Source organism: Rhinoderma darwinii, chromosome 3 (genome assembly GCF_050947455.1).
Source record: "Rhinoderma darwinii isolate aRhiDar2 chromosome 3, aRhiDar2.hap1, whole genome shotgun sequence".
Taxonomy (NCBI): domain Eukaryota; kingdom Metazoa; phylum Chordata; class Amphibia; order Anura; family Rhinodermatidae; genus Rhinoderma; species Rhinoderma darwinii.
The window spans coordinates 79,039,888-79,057,936 of NC_134689.1; the positions used below are offsets into that span (position 1 = coordinate 79,039,888).

The 18,049-nt window shown below is 39.9% G+C and overlaps 1 protein-coding gene across 1 annotated transcript in view; it reads left to right on the forward strand.

The window, feature by feature from the left end:
* SLIT3 (slit guidance ligand 3) overlaps positions 1–18,049 on the forward strand; it is a 761,836-nt gene that overhangs the window by 471,524 nt on the left and 272,263 nt on the right. The window contains exon 5 of the mRNA XM_075856411.1: positions 16,052–16,123. Coding sequence (XP_075712526.1) covers positions 16,052–16,123 — 72 coding nt within the window. The remainder of the gene's footprint in view (positions 1–16,051; positions 16,124–18,049) is intronic.

Here is an 18,049-nt window from a genome sequence, read left to right on the forward strand (position 1 = left end):
CTCCAGGCAAATAAAACATCACAAATATTATTATGGGTCAAATTCAACACTTGTGGCAAACTATTATATTATTTCAAGAACTGTGTGTGTGTGTGTGTGTGTGTGTGTGTGTGTGTATATATATATATATATATATATATATATATATATATATATATATATATATAATTAGGGCTGGGAAATGAATAGAAAAAAATGAAACCCAAATTCAGCACAATTCATTGCCGTCATCTTTATAATTTTTTTTTTTTATTCTCTGTTTAAATTGTATCTGCATCATCAGGACACAGATACAGTTGAATCCAATGGTGGAGCAGCGTGCCGTACTGTCCTTGCTCTACCATTCACTATGTATCGCCGGACGCGATGATGTGACGTCATTGCGCCTGTCTGAGCTGAGCCACACAGACCGGAGGAGCAGTGGGATCCCCTCCACTCGTAGTTGGCACGGGGTTAGGGGAGTATGTATATTATTATTTTTATCAGGCGCTATTGGGGCTGTTTGGGGGCAGCTATGGGAACATTATACAACGTGGGGGCAGCTATGTGGGACTTTATACTGTATGGAGGGCAGTTATGGGGGGCATTATACTGTGGGGATGGCAGTTATATGGGGCATTTTACTGTGTGGCGGAAACTATGGGGGCATTATACTGTGTGGATGGCAGTTATAGGTGCATTATACTGTGTGGAAGTCCGTTATAGGGTCCTTATGCTGTGTAGATGCAGCTGTGGGGGCATTATACTGTGTGAGGGCAGTTATGGGGGCATTATTCTGTGCGGGGCAGTTATGGGGCATTATACTGTGTGGGGGGCAGTTATGGGCACTGTTCCCCCTAAGTCTTGGCAGCTCCTGAGCGGGGCAGTTAGGGAGCAGGACAAGTCTCCATTAATGGTGGGCGATTTGATGACCAAAACGAATACCCCCAGTAAACGCTAATATAGCGACTAAATAAGAGAATAAGAAAACTTATTTTAAATTAGTTTTAATTACTTTTTTAATTACTATAATATTACAAATCCACCAGAAAAATAGACAGTTATAAACACCAATTATAGACATCAATGAAAGAATCCCTCATTACACCACTGTCTCTGTAGATAGCACCACACAGATCCCCTGTAGATAGCGCCATACATGCCCCCGATAGTGCCACACACAGACCCCTGTAGATAGCGCCACACAGCCCCCTGTAGATAGCGCCACACAGACCCCCTGTAGATAGCGCCACACAGACCTCCTGTAGATAGCGCCACACAGACCCCCTGTAGATAGCGCCACACAGACCCCCTGTAGATAGCGCCACACTCATCCCCTCTGTAGATAGCGCCATACAGACCCCCTGCAGATCGTGCCACACAAACCCAGTATAGATAGTGCCACACAGACCCCCCCTGTAGATAGTGCCACACAGAACCCCCTGTAGATAGAGCCACAAAGACCCCCCTGTAGATAGTGCCACACAGACCCCCTGTGGATAGTGCCACACACAGCCCCTTGTATATATAGTGCACATGTGTGTATATATATATATATATATATATATATATCATATTTTTTGGACTATAAGACGCACCTGACTATAAGACGCACCCAGGTTTTTTACAAAGAAAAGAAACTGTTGGTTAAAAAATAATAATTTGTTCAGTTTCACCACATTCTGAGAGCCATAACTTAAATTTTTCCATCGTTTGGGCGGTGCGAAGGCTTTTTTTTTGCGGGACGAGCTGTAGTTTTTATTAGCACGATTTTTTTTTGTACATACTTTTTTTATCACTTTCATTCTTTTTAGCATAGTGCTAATAAAATTGTGCTAATAAAAACTACAGCTCGTCCCGCAAAAAAAAAGCCTTCGCACCGCTCAAACGATGGAAAAATTTAAGTTATGGCGCTCAGAATGTGGTGAAACTGAACAAATTATTTTTTTTAACCAACAGTTTCTTTTCTTTGTAAAAAACCTGGGTGCGTCTTATAGTCAGGTGCGTCTTATAGTCCAAAAAATATGATTGATATATATATATATATATATATAGATATAAAAATACACACAATACAATGGTGACCAAAAGACAACGGGGGTTTTAAATTTATTTATTTTATTTTTACGCCGTTCACTGTGTGAGTCAAATAATGCTATATTATAATAGTTTCAGACTTTTACGGACGCAGCGATACCAATTTTTTTTTTAAAAAAAATTATACTTACATTGTGCTTGGGGAAAAATTGGAAAAGGTTTTTTTTTTAACTTTGAAAAAAATTTTACACTCCTGAAAATGTATCTAAATTTACATTTTTTACACATTTTATTAGTTCCCCTAGGGGACTTGAACCAACGATTAGATCTCTAATACAATACACTGCAATACATGGATGAGTTACGGAAACAGCGTAACTCGCTGATCTATGCTGTTTCCGTAACTTCCATAGTAGAGAATGGCAGTTACAGAAGCAGTGTGGATATGTCAGAAATGCCCTTCATGGGAAAACCACTATAAATGTCGCGGTCGCTATTTACCATGCCATTTAACTAGTTAAACGGCCAGGAACAGCGCCATCGCTGTTCCTGACGGTTTGAGCAGCGTGTCAGAAGCTGACACCTGCAGTGTATGGAGCGGGATCAGCGCGTGAGCCCGCTCCATACATAATCCTTTCCCCGCTCCATGATGTGCCAGCTCATCGAGGGTTGGGAAGGGGTTAAGTAAGCAGCGGTCTGAGGGCCCTGCACTACCGGGTCCCTTGACTGCCAAATATAAGACGCAGGGACTTTCTAGCAAGATTTATTCTTGCTAAAAACTGCGTCTTAGGGTATGTTCACACAGCTTATTTTCGGCCGAAAAACGTCTGAAAAATCGGCAGCTAAACGCCTCCAAACATCTGCCTATTGATTTCAATGTGAAAAACTGCTTTTTGCTCTGACGGGCCATTTTTTTTACGCGCCCGTTTTTCCTATGTCTTTGTATTTTTTTAAACTTTATTACTACCACCTTAGTAATGACTGCTGGCTGATTGACAACGCCCATTACTGAGGCTGGTCTTAATGTTAGACATGAAGAGGCTAACACTAACCACCATTATTACCCATAGGTACCCACCGCCACCAGGCTTACCGGGAAGTGCCGGGTACGATCCAGTACCCGACTATCTGTAGTGACGGAGGGGCACTGGGGCAGCCGCAGGCTGATATTAGGCTGGGAAAGCAGTGGCCCTTCCCACCCTGGTAATGCTAGCCTGCTGCTGTGTTGTATCTGGCTGGTTATGAAAATGGGGGAACCCAACATCGTGCTGTCCAATTATTTATAAAAAAAAAATAACCATCCAGACACAACGCAGTAGCAGCAGTCTAGCATTACCAGGGTGGCAAGGGCCACTGTTTTTGGCCTTTCCCAGCCTAATAATACCAGCCTGTGGCCGACCCAGTGCCCGACCATCACTACAGATGGTCGGGTACTGGATCGTACCCAGCTCTTCCTGGCACCCCTGGTGGCGGTGGGTACCAGTGTAATAATGGGGTTTAGTGTTAGCCCCGCCTTAGTAATGTATGCAGTCAGTCAGCGGCCATTAGTAAAGTGGTAGCGATAAAGTTTATAAAAAATACAGACATAGAAAAAATAGATTTATTGAAATTAAAAAAAACACACGACCCTCTAACTATTTTATTGCGAATAAAGCTGTCATCGAAGTAGTCCTCGAATCGTAGCCCAACGACTGAACCTGTAAAAAAAAAAAAAACATTAGTAAGGGCCAGTTCACATGAGGTCGGGTTAACCCCTCAACAGAAAGGCAAACTGAAACCTCTGCTTCCGTCTCCCTCACCATTGATCTTAATGGTGACTGAAACGTTGCCAAAGGTTTCCGTTTGTCACCGCTGTGGCAGGGTTCCATTGTTTTGCATTGTCAACTGCGCTATTGATTCCGCCAAAACAATGGAACCCCTTCACAACGGTGAAAAACGGAAACCATTAGCAAAGTTTCCATCACCATTGAGATCAATGGTGATGCAAACGGAAGCTAAGGTTTCTGTTTGCCTTTCCATTGAGGGGTTAACTTGACAGGGCCCCTCAACGGAAGGGCAGCGGTGATGTGAACAGGGCCTTAGATACAGGACCCATGTGCATGTGTAATACTGTTTGTTGGCCCCCTATCTAAGCCTAAGGTAGGCTTAGATACAGGGTCCAGCAGACAGTCATCTTATACAGTATAAGTTTCACTGTCTGCTGGAACCCTGTATTTAAGCGTAAGGGTATGTTCACACGACAGCGTCCGTAACGGCTGAAATTACGGGGATGTTTTCAGGAGGAAACATCCCCGTAATTTCAGCCGTAAAGGCATGTGCTGGCGCTTGAACGCCGCGTCAATTACGGACGTAATTGGCGCTGCTATTCATTGGAGTCAATGAATAACTGCTCCAATTACGCCCCAAGAAGTGACCGGTCACTTCTTTGACGCGGGCGTCTATTTACACGCCGTCATTTGACAGCGGTGCGTAAATATACGCCTCGTGTGAACAGACAAACGTCAGCCCATTGCTTTCAAAGGGCAGATTTTTGTCAGCGCTATCGAGGCGCATTTTTCGGACGTAATTCGGGGCAAAAACGCCCAAATTACGTCCGTAATTAGTGTGTGTGCACATACCCTTACACACGTTAAAAGGGTTGTCCAGTCCCTAAACATTGAAGGCCTATCCTCAGGATACAACCATTTTCAAGGAACAAGGCAGCACATCCAAAAATAGGAATTTTATTTATCCACAAATGCGACATTTAAGTCCAGCAGGACCTTTCTCAAGCATGATTGAGAAAGGTCCTGCTGGACTGAAACGTCACATTTGTGGGTAAATAAAATTCCTATTTTTGGATGTACTGCCTTGTTCCTTGAAAATTGTTGTTTACAGAAACCTGATCCAAGGTTCCACAAATGGAAAGGCTTGTACCCATCATATTACATCAAATATTCTCTCCGGTGCTGTGATCATTTTTATTTCTTCAGCTATCCTCAGGATAGGCCATCTATAGCTGATGGGTCGAGGTCCGACTCCCGGGACCCCCGAAATCAGCTGTTTTGAAGGGGGTGCAGAACTCGTGCGAGAGCTGCTTCCGCTTAGTTTCCCTCACTTGCTCACACTGTGAATCACTGACACCTCCGTGTCGGCGATTCAGTGTGAGAAAGTAACCGGAATGAAGGGGAAGTAGCGCTCGTACGAGCTCTGCACCCCCTTCATATCATCTGATTAGCGGGAGTCCCGGGAGTCGGACCCCGACCCATCAGCTTCAGCAAGACAGTGGTATTAAACTTACCCTCCTCTTCGGCCGCAGTGGTGGTCCTCACTCAATCGAGTTTCGGGATGTTGTGCGCAGTGCATAGCGTCGTGACGTCAATGGCTGTGCACAGTGCTGTGACGTCAGAACCTCCACTGTGCTCCGGAAAGTTTATTACATAGCCCCCAGTTACAATAGTAACTTTTCATTGATCGTTCGGGGCCCGGTCGCAATTGCAACGCCTATAGTTACGCCACATTCATTTGTATGTGCGTCCTGAGCAGGCGGAATGGAAGGTGCGCAGCCGTGAACCTTTTAGGGAACACTGGTTATGGGTGCATTATACTGTGTGGAGGGCAGTTATGGGGGTATTTTACTGTGTAGTGGCAACTTTGGGGGCATTATACTGTGTGGCGGCTATGGGGGGCATTATACTGTTTGGGGCAGCTAAACTGGCGTTATACTTTGTGGAGGGCAGTGTCAGGGGGTATATTCTTTACAGTAGTATACAGCATTTATTTATTTTATAATTTTTTTTTCTTTTTTTTTCTTGCTCTAAATGGAATAATGTTTACCTGACATTTCTTTACAAAAAAAAAAATCTCATGCCTTCAAATACAGCAACAAGTTACATCATGTATTGTATCCTTTTATTGAATATCAAGTTATAAAATGCTGTCCAAATTGATTTTCAGAGTTTTCATCTTTAATTGATCTGGTAATAAATCAGTAGGGGTAAAGAATGAAGATACAGTATTGTCACAAAGACAAAGGGAAATATAATAGTATTTTATCAGACTCTTTTGTTCCAAGATTCCAGAGGACTTGGTAATAAAACATTTACCATCACACAGGCTTCCAGCAATATTGCAATGTAAAATTTATGACTGAGGTTCTCATAATTCTTAATTACCATTGTATTATTCAATGGAATCAACGTTTTCTGTAAACCAATGTTTGGAATTAGAATGATTGAGATAAATCTATCAACACAGCTTCATCACCAGAATGAACGCAGAAACATATCCAGAAATGAAATAGAAATAATGTCAAGCCATCATTCTTGTTTCGGTGAATATATAATGGGTTTCTGATATTTCATAACGGTTTCTTTCATAGTTAAAGTACAACCTTCACATTTGATGCTGTTTGTCTGATAGTTTTGCGAACACCTAGAGGTGTTTTAGATAGATAGATAGATAGATAGATAGATAGATAGATAGATAGATAGATAGATAGATAGATAGATAGATAGATAGATAGATAGATAGACAGACCGATATAGATAGATCATGTTTTAAAGGAGATATATATATATTATAATAGTCCTTTATATAATATACCACTTATATTTACGTTTCACATTTAGATTTTTTTGGGGGGAAAGGGAATGCATAATAAGGGAGCTTTTATTTATTTTTGTAACTTTTAACAAATAACATATTGGAATAGCTCTGGATTTTTCTAATAGGCATCTACATATGGTAGTCATGGCGGCCTGTTTTTTAGTCCCTGGCTGCCTTATTTGCCCACTGATGGGAGGACAAAGGAAGCCCCCCTACCTTTGATGCTGGCACCGTTTTTGTGCCCACGTCATCGCGGTGCCTTATGCATTATGGCGCCAAGGGGTTAAAGCATTTTCTGCCTGTGTGCACAAGGGTGTCTATGTCCAGATATATCAGCAGATGCAATGTTTTCATTAAATAAAAAAATGTTTTTTACTGTCTGTTTCTAGATTCTGCCTGTGTCACTAATGTAAATCCAGTAAAGGTGGAATAGTAACATTATTTTCTATGTTTCACATGTGTTAAACACACAAATAAAGGGAAATGCTTACTTATTACCAGTAACTGAAATAGTTAATCTACTTATACCTATGTATCTCAGTATTCACTGTCAGCTGCCACCCATTCACTCAGTAGTTTGAACATCCGCCAAAAACCCTATTATGGCTAGAAATGGCATCCTCTGGCGTAAATCTTATTAAGCATGGGCAATTTAATTAAGATATTGACATGCTTAATTGATACCTAGACGACAAGGCCATTTTCATAACTGTTTTCCATGAGCTTTCCACTGAAAAAAAAAAAAAAGGATGTCAGTGTAGAAATGTTATGGATTCAGCTCAGCCTTGTCATCCCCAAGGAGCACTTCTTCCCACTTACCTTGATTTAGAGCCAGCTTGCGTTCTAAGTGGAGATCCATTAAATAGATCTGATGTATGCCTGACTAAAACTTGCATCAGCTTCTCTTATGATCAATAGCAGAATATTTATATTAATAAAGCACTACACTAATTAAATGAAGAAGTCTTCTGGGAAAACTTAAAACACTTGGCGACCGGTAAGGAATAAATCTATTTTGTTGTATTAAAAACAAAGTCATCATTGCAGGACCCCATCGCAGCTCGTGTTTCATAAGTCCAAGGTCTGTATGTAGTGTAAGGTGACCACTACGGCTGAGGTTAGCGCCGTGGAAGGAAAAAGTGCACAGTCAGCACTTGTGGAACTGCTGCTGGTATTTATGGTCCATTGCTTGTAGTTTCTTATAGGATCATGCAAATGTCATCTGAGGTGTATGGAGATCTTTATATAATCTTCTGGGTTATGTGGGGAAAACATAGTGTCGCTGTACAGTTTAGTGGTAGGATAAGGAAAAAACAGATGTGAGCTGGGGTCAGTGATTTACCTGCACATTTTTAACAACCGCCTTTATTTATGCTTGTTTTCGTTTCTTTCCTTTACAAAGTTTAGCTTTGCGGTCACAGGATTTTGGTTAATAATCCCATCAGTCTCTGATTTAGATCATCAACACAAATGGGTTTTCTTAGGCAGAGCTCAGTGACATTGTCTTTTCTGAAACATATGACACTGACTGAGGAGAAAGGCATACTCATTATTAGTAAGTGCTTTGCTTTAGATAAATGGTCATCAGATACTAAACCATTATTCTACTCAGATCTTGTACAGTTTATTCCAAGTTAAATTGGCTCATTATTAATGGACATATAAACATATCTGTCCGTCTCATAGGTTTCACTGACTACTCTAATTATGCAATTGTGTATTAAAAGTAGTGTGATTGTGAAGTGCTCGTCTGCTTCTTTGAAAGCCTTCCTCTACATGTCATTCAGTTTCAAGACAAGACATTTTTGCGTTATCCTTCATCCTATCAGTCTTCTTTACAATTCTCAACACACTCACAGTTCCTCCCAAGCACAATTGCAGCCTCCTTGCCCTTCCGGAGTGGGCGGACTGCCCATTTTATACAATGACTCACTCATATGTCCCCACTCTCCTCTATATTTTGAAAACTTGTTATTAATATTGTTTCCTGAAAACTCTATTTTCTCAATCTATGAGGCAAAGCAGAAAATGACGTCATCAATACAACCAAATAATAATCTCCGCAGACATCTTTGCCCTTTATTTATTCATAGGGTTCATAGTCGTAGAAGCAAAATGTGGCACATTTGGACAAAGTGCACATACCAGGGTACCTGGCTCCATACACACCCTCAAATACATTATAATCGCATAATATTTGTAGGTCTCCATGTTATACTGGACTCTTTTTTTTTAATCAGGTCATTTTTATTGAGAAATGTTTTTACAACAAAGTTTACACTCCTACAGAGCCGAAGCTCGTCTTCTTCACACACTAACACATCCGTTAAGAATTAAGCCCCATCCACCCATGCCCAGGATTTTAATACATTGGTGGGTTCAGTGCAAAAATGTTATTAGAGAACATCTTCCGGATCATTTTATTAATCCAATATTTTAAAATGGGAAGGGTGCAGCCAACCATTGTATATAGAACTAGTATAGCATTGTATATGCTATTGGTAGTGCAGTGATTCTATATACAGTATAGTACATGGCAGCAGTCTGTATATTTTTGCAGCACAGTGCAGCAGTGTCTGTACGCTAGTATATACAGAGAGCTCCCGATATATATCAACGTCGCAATATCCAGTTCAATACAATATCTGTTATCACACAACCTCACCACCCACATGGATCAGTTTATAGACAAGCAGTTACTACACACATGGATTCACACATACACGGAAGGTCAAGAAATTGGTATGATTGCATTGATAAATCTTCCATATCATACATACAATGAAAACCACCCTATAGTCACATACACATTATACAGTATTCACACGTGCTGCAGTATTTTGTCAGACAAGACGACAGACACCATGACGGAACCCAGTCAAAGAGTCCTGTCGGACTCTGTTGGTATCTGTCATGCAACGGATCTGGCACATTAGGTTTTTTTCATTTCTTTGCCTCTATGATGAATCAGAGCAATGGAAAAAATTTACATAGATTTGAATCTTGCCTAAGTTAACTAAGCAATCCCTACATAATATACCAGATCCTCAATTTTGCAAGGCTTGGGGATTGGGAGACTTCGGGATGTATTTGATGGGGGCTCCTTTCTGACATTTACTCAGTTACAGGAGACTTACAAATTCCCTTGCCTATAATGCTATAGATATCTCCAATTCCGACATGCCATTCAATCTCAATTTCCACCCAATGTTCGTAATATATCTGAATATCCTCTTATTGGTATATTAAAGTCACAGGGACCTAAGGGCCCCATATCAGCACTATACACCAGAATGTGTAGAATACCCACAACGGCACGTCATAGATGTCATCGCCTAGCTGCAGATTTCTGGCATCTTATGTGGGACTGCACTTACATTTCTACCTTTTGGACATGTGTTTTTGCCTTCCTCTCCTCCCTTCTGCCTTCTCCTATACCCACTTCCCCAAGATCGCTTTACTTGGCATCCTGGATGAGGACATATGGCCACACTACATGCGTATATTCCTGAAAGAAACTTTGTTTTTGGCCAGAAAAGCAGTTGTCATGCGCTGGATGGCTGACAACACACCCTCTATTTCACAATGGAAGGATCTTGTAAATACAGTAATACAATACGAGCGGCTGTCATACCAACATAGGGGTCGCCCGGATAAATTCTTTAAGGTATGTGGCCTGTGGTTGAATACCTCTGGTACATTTGATGACGAATTACCTTAACCTACATCTTGACACATATGGATCTCACCTTCCTGGGTTTCTTATATAGATTATCATCTGCTATCCTTACGCCTTTTTGGCTTTATGATGGCATAGACAAAAGGTTTTCTTGTTGGTTTTGTTATTGTTTTATTGATTTGTTAAAATGGTAAAATACTCAAATGTTGCTGACTGTATTCTTACTTTTGTGATCTTGTTATACCTGTGCTGTAACATGGCTTACTTTCTTTGTGCATTTGCGAAGCATTCTTGTACACGATTTCATCCTGTCTGAAACATTTTAACCCCTTAACGACCAAGGACGAAAATGAACGTCATGGTCGGCTGCTAGATCCCGCACCATGACGTTCATTTTCGTCCGCATTTCAAACTGTCACTCTGTGTAAACACAGAGTGACAGACCCGCGCTGACAGTTGTCCCCGACAGCTGAGACATCAGTCTTGCCGGACAGCGGACCATCGCCGCTGATTTCGGCAGTTAACCCCTTAAGTGCGGCGACGGATTGCCGTCGCCGCATTTAAGTGGTTTGAAGCACATCAGTAGCCCCCACGAAGTGATCGTGGGGGCTACCGATGCTTGTCACGGCAATCGGAGGTCAGATAATGACCTCGGGGTTGCCATGCACGGAAGCCTCGGAGGAACAGCCTCCGGCCGTTCCTCCTCTGCTTCCTGTCAGTGTGACAGTCACGTCACAATGACAGTTAGAGTACATCACACTACGTGTGTAGTGTAATGTACTCTAGCAGCGATCAAAGCTGCAAGACTAAGTGTCCCCTAGTGGGACAAGTAAAAAAAGTAATAAAAATGTTTTAAAAATAGTGTAAAAATAAAAGTTATAAGTGATATAAACACTAAATGCTTTTTTTCCTATAATAAGACTTTTATTATAGAAAAAAAAATGAACACGTTAAAAAAGTACACATATTTGGTATCACCGCGTTTGTAACGACCCCAACTATAAAACTGTAATGTTATTTTTCCCGCACGATGAACACCCCAAAAAAAATCAATAAAAAACTACGACAGAATCGCAATTTTTTGGGTCACCACCGCTCCCTAACTAAAGAATAAAAAGTGATCAAAAAGTCGCATGCACCCGAAAATAGTACCAATAAAAACTTCTATCCGTCCCGCAAAAAACAAGCCCTTACACAGCTTTTTTGACTAAAAAATTAAAAAATTATGGCTCTCAGAATATGGTGACACAGAATTTTTTTTTTATATAAATAAGTCATTTTATTGCGCAAACGCTAAAAAAAAGGACCAAACCTATATACATATGGTATCGCCATAATCGTACCAACCCGCAGAATAAAGTAAAAATGTCATTTATAGCTTACGGTGAGCGCCGCAAAAAGAAAACCTAAAAAACGGTGTCAGAATTCCTGTTTTTTGCTCAGGATTGCAAAATAATTGAACAAAAAGTGATAAAAAAAAAAATCGCATGTACCCCAAAATGGTACCAATGAAAACTACAGATTGTCCCGCAACAAATAAGCCTTCACACCACTCTATTGATGGAAAAATAAAAAAGTTATGGCTCTTGGAAAGCGGGGAGTGAAAATCTAAAATATGAAAGCAAAAAATGGATCAGTCCTGAAAGGGTTAATTCATTTCTAATGAAAAAAACGTATGACCCCCATGTGGGGTATTTCCGTACTCGGGAGAAATTGCTTTATAAAAAAATGGTTGTTTTTTTCCTCCTTTATCCCTTGTGAAAATGAGAAAATGCAACATTTTAGTGGAAAAAATGTTCATATTAATTTTCGCGCCCTAATTCTAATAAACTCTGCAAAAGACCCGTGGGGTCTAAATGCTCACTATACCCCTAGAAAAATTCCTTGAAGGTTTTTCCAAAATGGGTTCACTTTTGGTGGGTTTCCACTGTTTTGGTCCCTCCAGTGCATTGCAAATGCGACATGGCACCGAAAACCATTCCAGCAAAATCATAAATCCAAATGGCGCTCCTTCCCTTCTGAGCCCTGCTGTGGGTCCAAACAGCAGTTTATTACCACATATGGGGTATTGTCGTAATCGGGAGACATTGCTTTACAAATGTTGGGGTGCATTTTCTTCGTTATTCCTTGTAAATAATAAAAATTTCTATGTTGTTTCAGAAAAAAAGTACATTTTAATTCTTACAGACTAATTTCAATATATTTCGCGAAAAACCTGTGTGGTCAAAATGCTAACTATACCCCTAGATAAATACCTTAAGGGGTCTAGTTTTCGAAATGGGGTCGTTTATGGGGAGTTTCTATCGTTCTGGCAGCTCAAAGCTTCTCCAAATGTACAGTGGGGCCTAAAACATTTTCAAGCAAAATATGAGTCCTGAAAGCCTCCGGGTGTTCCCTTCCTTTGGGGCCCTGCCGTGTGTCCAAACAACGCATTAGGGCCACAATGTGGGTATTTTTGAAAACAGGAGAAAGAGGGTGATAGATTTTGGTGTGTGTTTCTTCATTTTCATGGTCGCTTTACAAAGAAATCGGTCTTCAAACAAATACTTTTATGAAAAAAGTGAATTATTTTTTTTTTTCACCTGATATGCATTAAATTTAGCAAAGAACTGTGGGGTCAAAATAATTACTATATCCTTAGGTAAATACCTTATGGGGTCTAGTTTTCTAAATGGGGTCGTTTATGGGGAGTTTCTATCGTTCTGGCAGCTCAAAGCCTCTCCAAATGTACAGTGGGGCCTAAAACATTTTCAAGCAAAATATGAGACCTGAAAGCCTCCGGGTGCTCTCTTCCTTTTGTGTCCTGCCGTGTGTCCAGGCAGCGCATTAGGGCCACAATGTTGGTATTTTTGAAAACAGGAGAAACAGGGTGATAGATTTTGTGGTGTGTTTCTTCATTCTCATGGTCGCTTTACAAAGACATTGGTCTTCAAACTGATACTTTTATGAAAAAAAGTGAATTTTTTTTTTCCACCTGCTATGTATTAAATTTAGCAAAAAACTGTGGGGTCAAAATACTTACTATACCCTTAGGTAAATACCTTATGGGGTCTAGTTTTCTAAATGGGGTCATTTGTGGGGGTTTCCACCATTCTGACACCTATGAGCCTCTGAAAACCTGGCTTGGTGCAGGAAAACAAAATGTACTTCAAAATTTATAAAATTATTATTCAATTTGTAAGTCCTCTAAATTGCTGAAAATTTATTTTATTTTTTAAAAAGTGCTGCCAAAATGGAGTAAAGAGATAGAAATATATATTTAATTTAAAAAATTGTACAGTATGTGTGTAGATATGTGACATATTGCAGTTAAAAATAGGGGAAAATGGTAATTTTTACAAAATTTCTTCCATTTTTCTATTTTTTAATTAATTTCCGCAAATCTTATCAGTCTACTTTTACCACTAAAATAAAGTACAACATGTGACGAAAAAACAATGTCAGAATTACTTGGATATTCAAAACTTTCACAGAGTTATTCTCTGATAAAGTCAGACATACCAGATTTGACAAATCTGGCTTGGTCATTAAGGTACAAACATGCCCGGTCATTAAGGGGTTAAATAAAAGGAATTGAAAAAAAAATTCTAATAAGTATGTCGGCCTGCAGTAGCCACACCCCTTTCACCTGGGCTGCTCTTCCTTTTCATGAAAGTGGCGAGGGTAGCGCAAAAAGGCCAAAACTCTTTTCATTGCAAATTGTGACTTTTTGGTCCTTTTGCGACCTTTCTACACCAGAAGACTTTCGTAGAAATAGATAAATTAACCCCTGTGTGTTGTTTCACTGCACAAAATAATGCATTGGTCAATGCTTTTTAGGAGCTTTAACATATATAGAATTAATTTGCAATAAAATGTTATGATGCTATAAGCAAAGCAACCCTGCAATGTGCATTTGGAGTATCATAGGAGCCAGTAATTCATTGTGAAATGAGCAAAATGTTTCAGCGCACAAACAATGGGAGGTAAGAGACACAAAAGCCATTTTAATCATGACAAAAATACAGTGACATAAAATAAAGCACCCATCCCTGAACTTTTGTCTTTGTTGCATCAGTAATGCTATTAAAGCTGTCATTTGTCAGCCTACTAGAGGTATTTATGAAATCAATATACAGTCCTGGAGATTTATGGGCAAAGTCCTAAGCCAGGGGACATTGTCTCAGTAGAAACCAGAATTAATAACATTTACAAGCAAAGTGTCATATAAAATAGATGGGGTTGGTCTTCTATTTCCAGTGACATAATACTTAAGACAGGAGACATAAAATTAATAGTTTTACATACTTTTCATTTCATAAGCTTCATAGGCTTTTTACAAAAATCTCTTTATTACAAAGCACATGTTGCTCAAATCTTTATATATTTGTATATGAATTATCCAAGACATTTCAGCAATATACTGTATGCATAATGTATTTAAAAGGTTTTTCTGAGAAAGGGGTGGAGTTCAAAAAACCCCTTTAATAATAATAATAATCCGTTTCCTAGCACAATGCTATTAGAAAGCATAAAGGATCATTTGAGGACCTCCTGGGTCTAAGTATAGTGAATGTATGTTAGCAGAAAGTAGGGTACAGATGGAACCCCCTTGTGTTTGATTGCAAGATACACAAAGTTTGTAGCCTGTTACCTGGAGACGCATAGGTCTGCATCGGAGCTGTAGACACAAAAGGGTAGGACGTTTTTTTTAATATAAAGATCTATTGCAAAGCTGCATTAATTTTCAGTCTTCATACCATTCAAATAGTTTGTACCTACATCTCCTGTATGTCTGTAAAATAATATTTGTTTACTACCTGCTAGGTGTATCTTTGGGTTTATCCTTTTTACATTCTAAAGTCATGTTACTGATTCTGATAATTATTTACTTACCTTACATGGCAGAGTGACTATTTAAAAAAAATAATAACTTTAATTAAAATTTGTAATGACGGCTAAGGAATTGGTATTAAAAACTTTTTATTATAGCCCGATATTATACACAAAAAAATATTAAAAGTTCAAATGACCCCAATTTCCCCAATTATAAACATAATTGGTATTTCCACATCCGTAAAAGTCCAAACTATTACAATATGACATTATATAACCCACACGATAAACGCCGTAAAAAAAGAAAGAAAGGTCAATTCTGATTCACAACCAGCCTGGCACACTGCACAGCTATGATCAGAGTAGATTTTTTTCCATTTATTAACAGCAAACAAAGATCTTGAAAAAAGTGAGAAATCGAGCAAGACAATTTCTGCATCGGGGTTCCGATCATGGGTTCCATCAGACCTCTCCGTCGGGTATCCATGAACGGAACTCAATGGTAATGTTTCCGTTGCTAATGGTTTCCGTTTGTCTCCATTCCGTAAGGTATCCATTTTTTGGTGGTAACAATATCGTAGTAGATTGCGCTGTTGATTCTGTCAAAAAAACAGAAACCTTACGGAACGGAGACAAGCAGAAACAATTGGCAACAGAAGCATTACCATTGAAATCAATGGTAATGCTAACGGAAAGCTATGGTTTCTGTTTGACTTTCCATTGATGGGCTCCTCCGATGGAAAGGTCTGACAGAATGCATACGCTGATGTGTACAGGCCCTTACAAAACTTTTTATTGTGTAATAATTAATATTTGTGTACAAAAATTGGAAATCCCCGTATCCAACTCTATAAAAATGTTTGTGTATGAAAAATGGAAAATGATGCTTTTAAATAAAAGTGAACTTGCAGCTGTAATAATAATAAATCTATATCATAATTTTGTATTTTCCAGAGATTTAAGTGAAAACCAAATACAAGGTCTCCCTAGAAAAGCCTTCCGTGGAATAACCGATATAAAGAATCTGTAAGTATTGACGATGAATACACATTCATGTAAATAATTACTAAAGGTCATTTTAGACGGCCCGATACTGGCTGTGAAAACGAGCGTAGAACAACGATACAGCATGTCTATCAACGCTCGTTAGCTCCATTCACAAGGACCAATCATCTGTAATGTATGGGGACGAACAATTGCCAAGTGTGGGGATAAAAGATTGTTACTACAATCGTTCATCCCCTTGCATTTTCATCATGTCGGCAGCACATTTTCCTGTTTACACAGGGAAATGTGCTGCTGAACAGTGACCATTTTTTGGTTTGCATAACAGATGCGCTTGTTCAACCGATCATTGGGCCTTAAGTTATCATTGGGCCTAAACTTTTGGACAGGAACCAGAGGCTTAGCTAGGGGTTTAGCACAGGGGGGGGGGGCAAAACATCTGAGTGGGCCCCCCAATGCATGTTTACAACTGAAGAGGCGCATTATAATTGTATCATTCTGAATGAGCACTGTGTTGTATATGCTGCTATATTATCCATTCTTACTACAATTTAATCTTTTCTCTGACAGAGGAGTTTTCATTAGAAAGTGTTGCAGTCCTCTCTGAAAGTGAATGAAAGAATAAATAACCCCCACCATCCCTGTATATACCAGCCATCATCCCTGTATACAACCCCTATCATCCCTGTATATACCAGGCTGGTTGGTATATCAAGGGATGATGGAGGTTATATACAGGGCTGATGGTGGTATATACAAGGATGAAGGCTGGTATATACAGGGATGATAGGGGGCTGTGTAATGCCATCATCCCTGTCTATAACCGCCCATCATCCGTGTATATAACCGCCCATCATCCCTGTATATACCAGTCATCATTCCTATATATAACCTCCATCATCCCTGTATATAACCTCCATCATCCCTGTATATACCAACCAGGTTGGTATATACAGGGATGATAGGGGTTATGTACAGGGATGATGGCTGGTATGTACAGGGATGATGACTGGTGTATACAGGGATGATGGTGATTATATACATGGATGATGGGGGTTATATACAGGGATGATGGCTAATATTTACAGGGATGTTGGCGTTCTATACAAGGATGATGGATTGTATATACAGGTATAATGTGGGTTATATACATGGATGTTGGGGATATATACAAGAATTATGGGGTTATATACAGGGATGATGGCTGGTGTATATACAGGGATGATGGGGGTTATATACAGGGATGATGGCTAGTATATACAGGGATGATGGGGGTTATATACAGGTCTGATGGTGTTATATACAGGGATGATGGGGGTTATATACAGGGATGGTGGCTGGTATATACAGGGATGATGGAGGTTATATACAGGGATGATGGCTAGTATATACAGGGATGATGGGGTTATATAGAGGGCTGATGGCGTTATATACAGGGATGATGGGGGTTATATACAGGGCTGATGGCTGGTATATACATGGATGATAGGGTTATATACAGGGATGATGGGGGCTATATACAGGGATGATGGGGGCTATATACAGGGATGATGGGGGCTATATACAGGGATGATGGGGTTATATACAGGGATAATGGCTGGTATATACAGGGATGATAGGGGTTTGTGTACAGGAATGATGAGAGTTATATACATGGATGATGGCTGATCCAGCTATCATCCCCGTATATAATCCCCATCATCCCTGTATATAGCCCCATCATCCCTCTATATACCAGCCAATGTTCCTGTATAAACCAGCCATCCTCCCTGTATATAACCCCCATCATCCATGTATATAACCCCAATCATCCATGTATGTAATCCCCATCAACCCTGTATATACCAGCCATCGTTCCTGTATATACCAGTTATCATTCCTGTTTATACCAGCCATCATCACTGTATATAACCCCCATCATCTCTGTATATACCAGCCTGGCTGGTA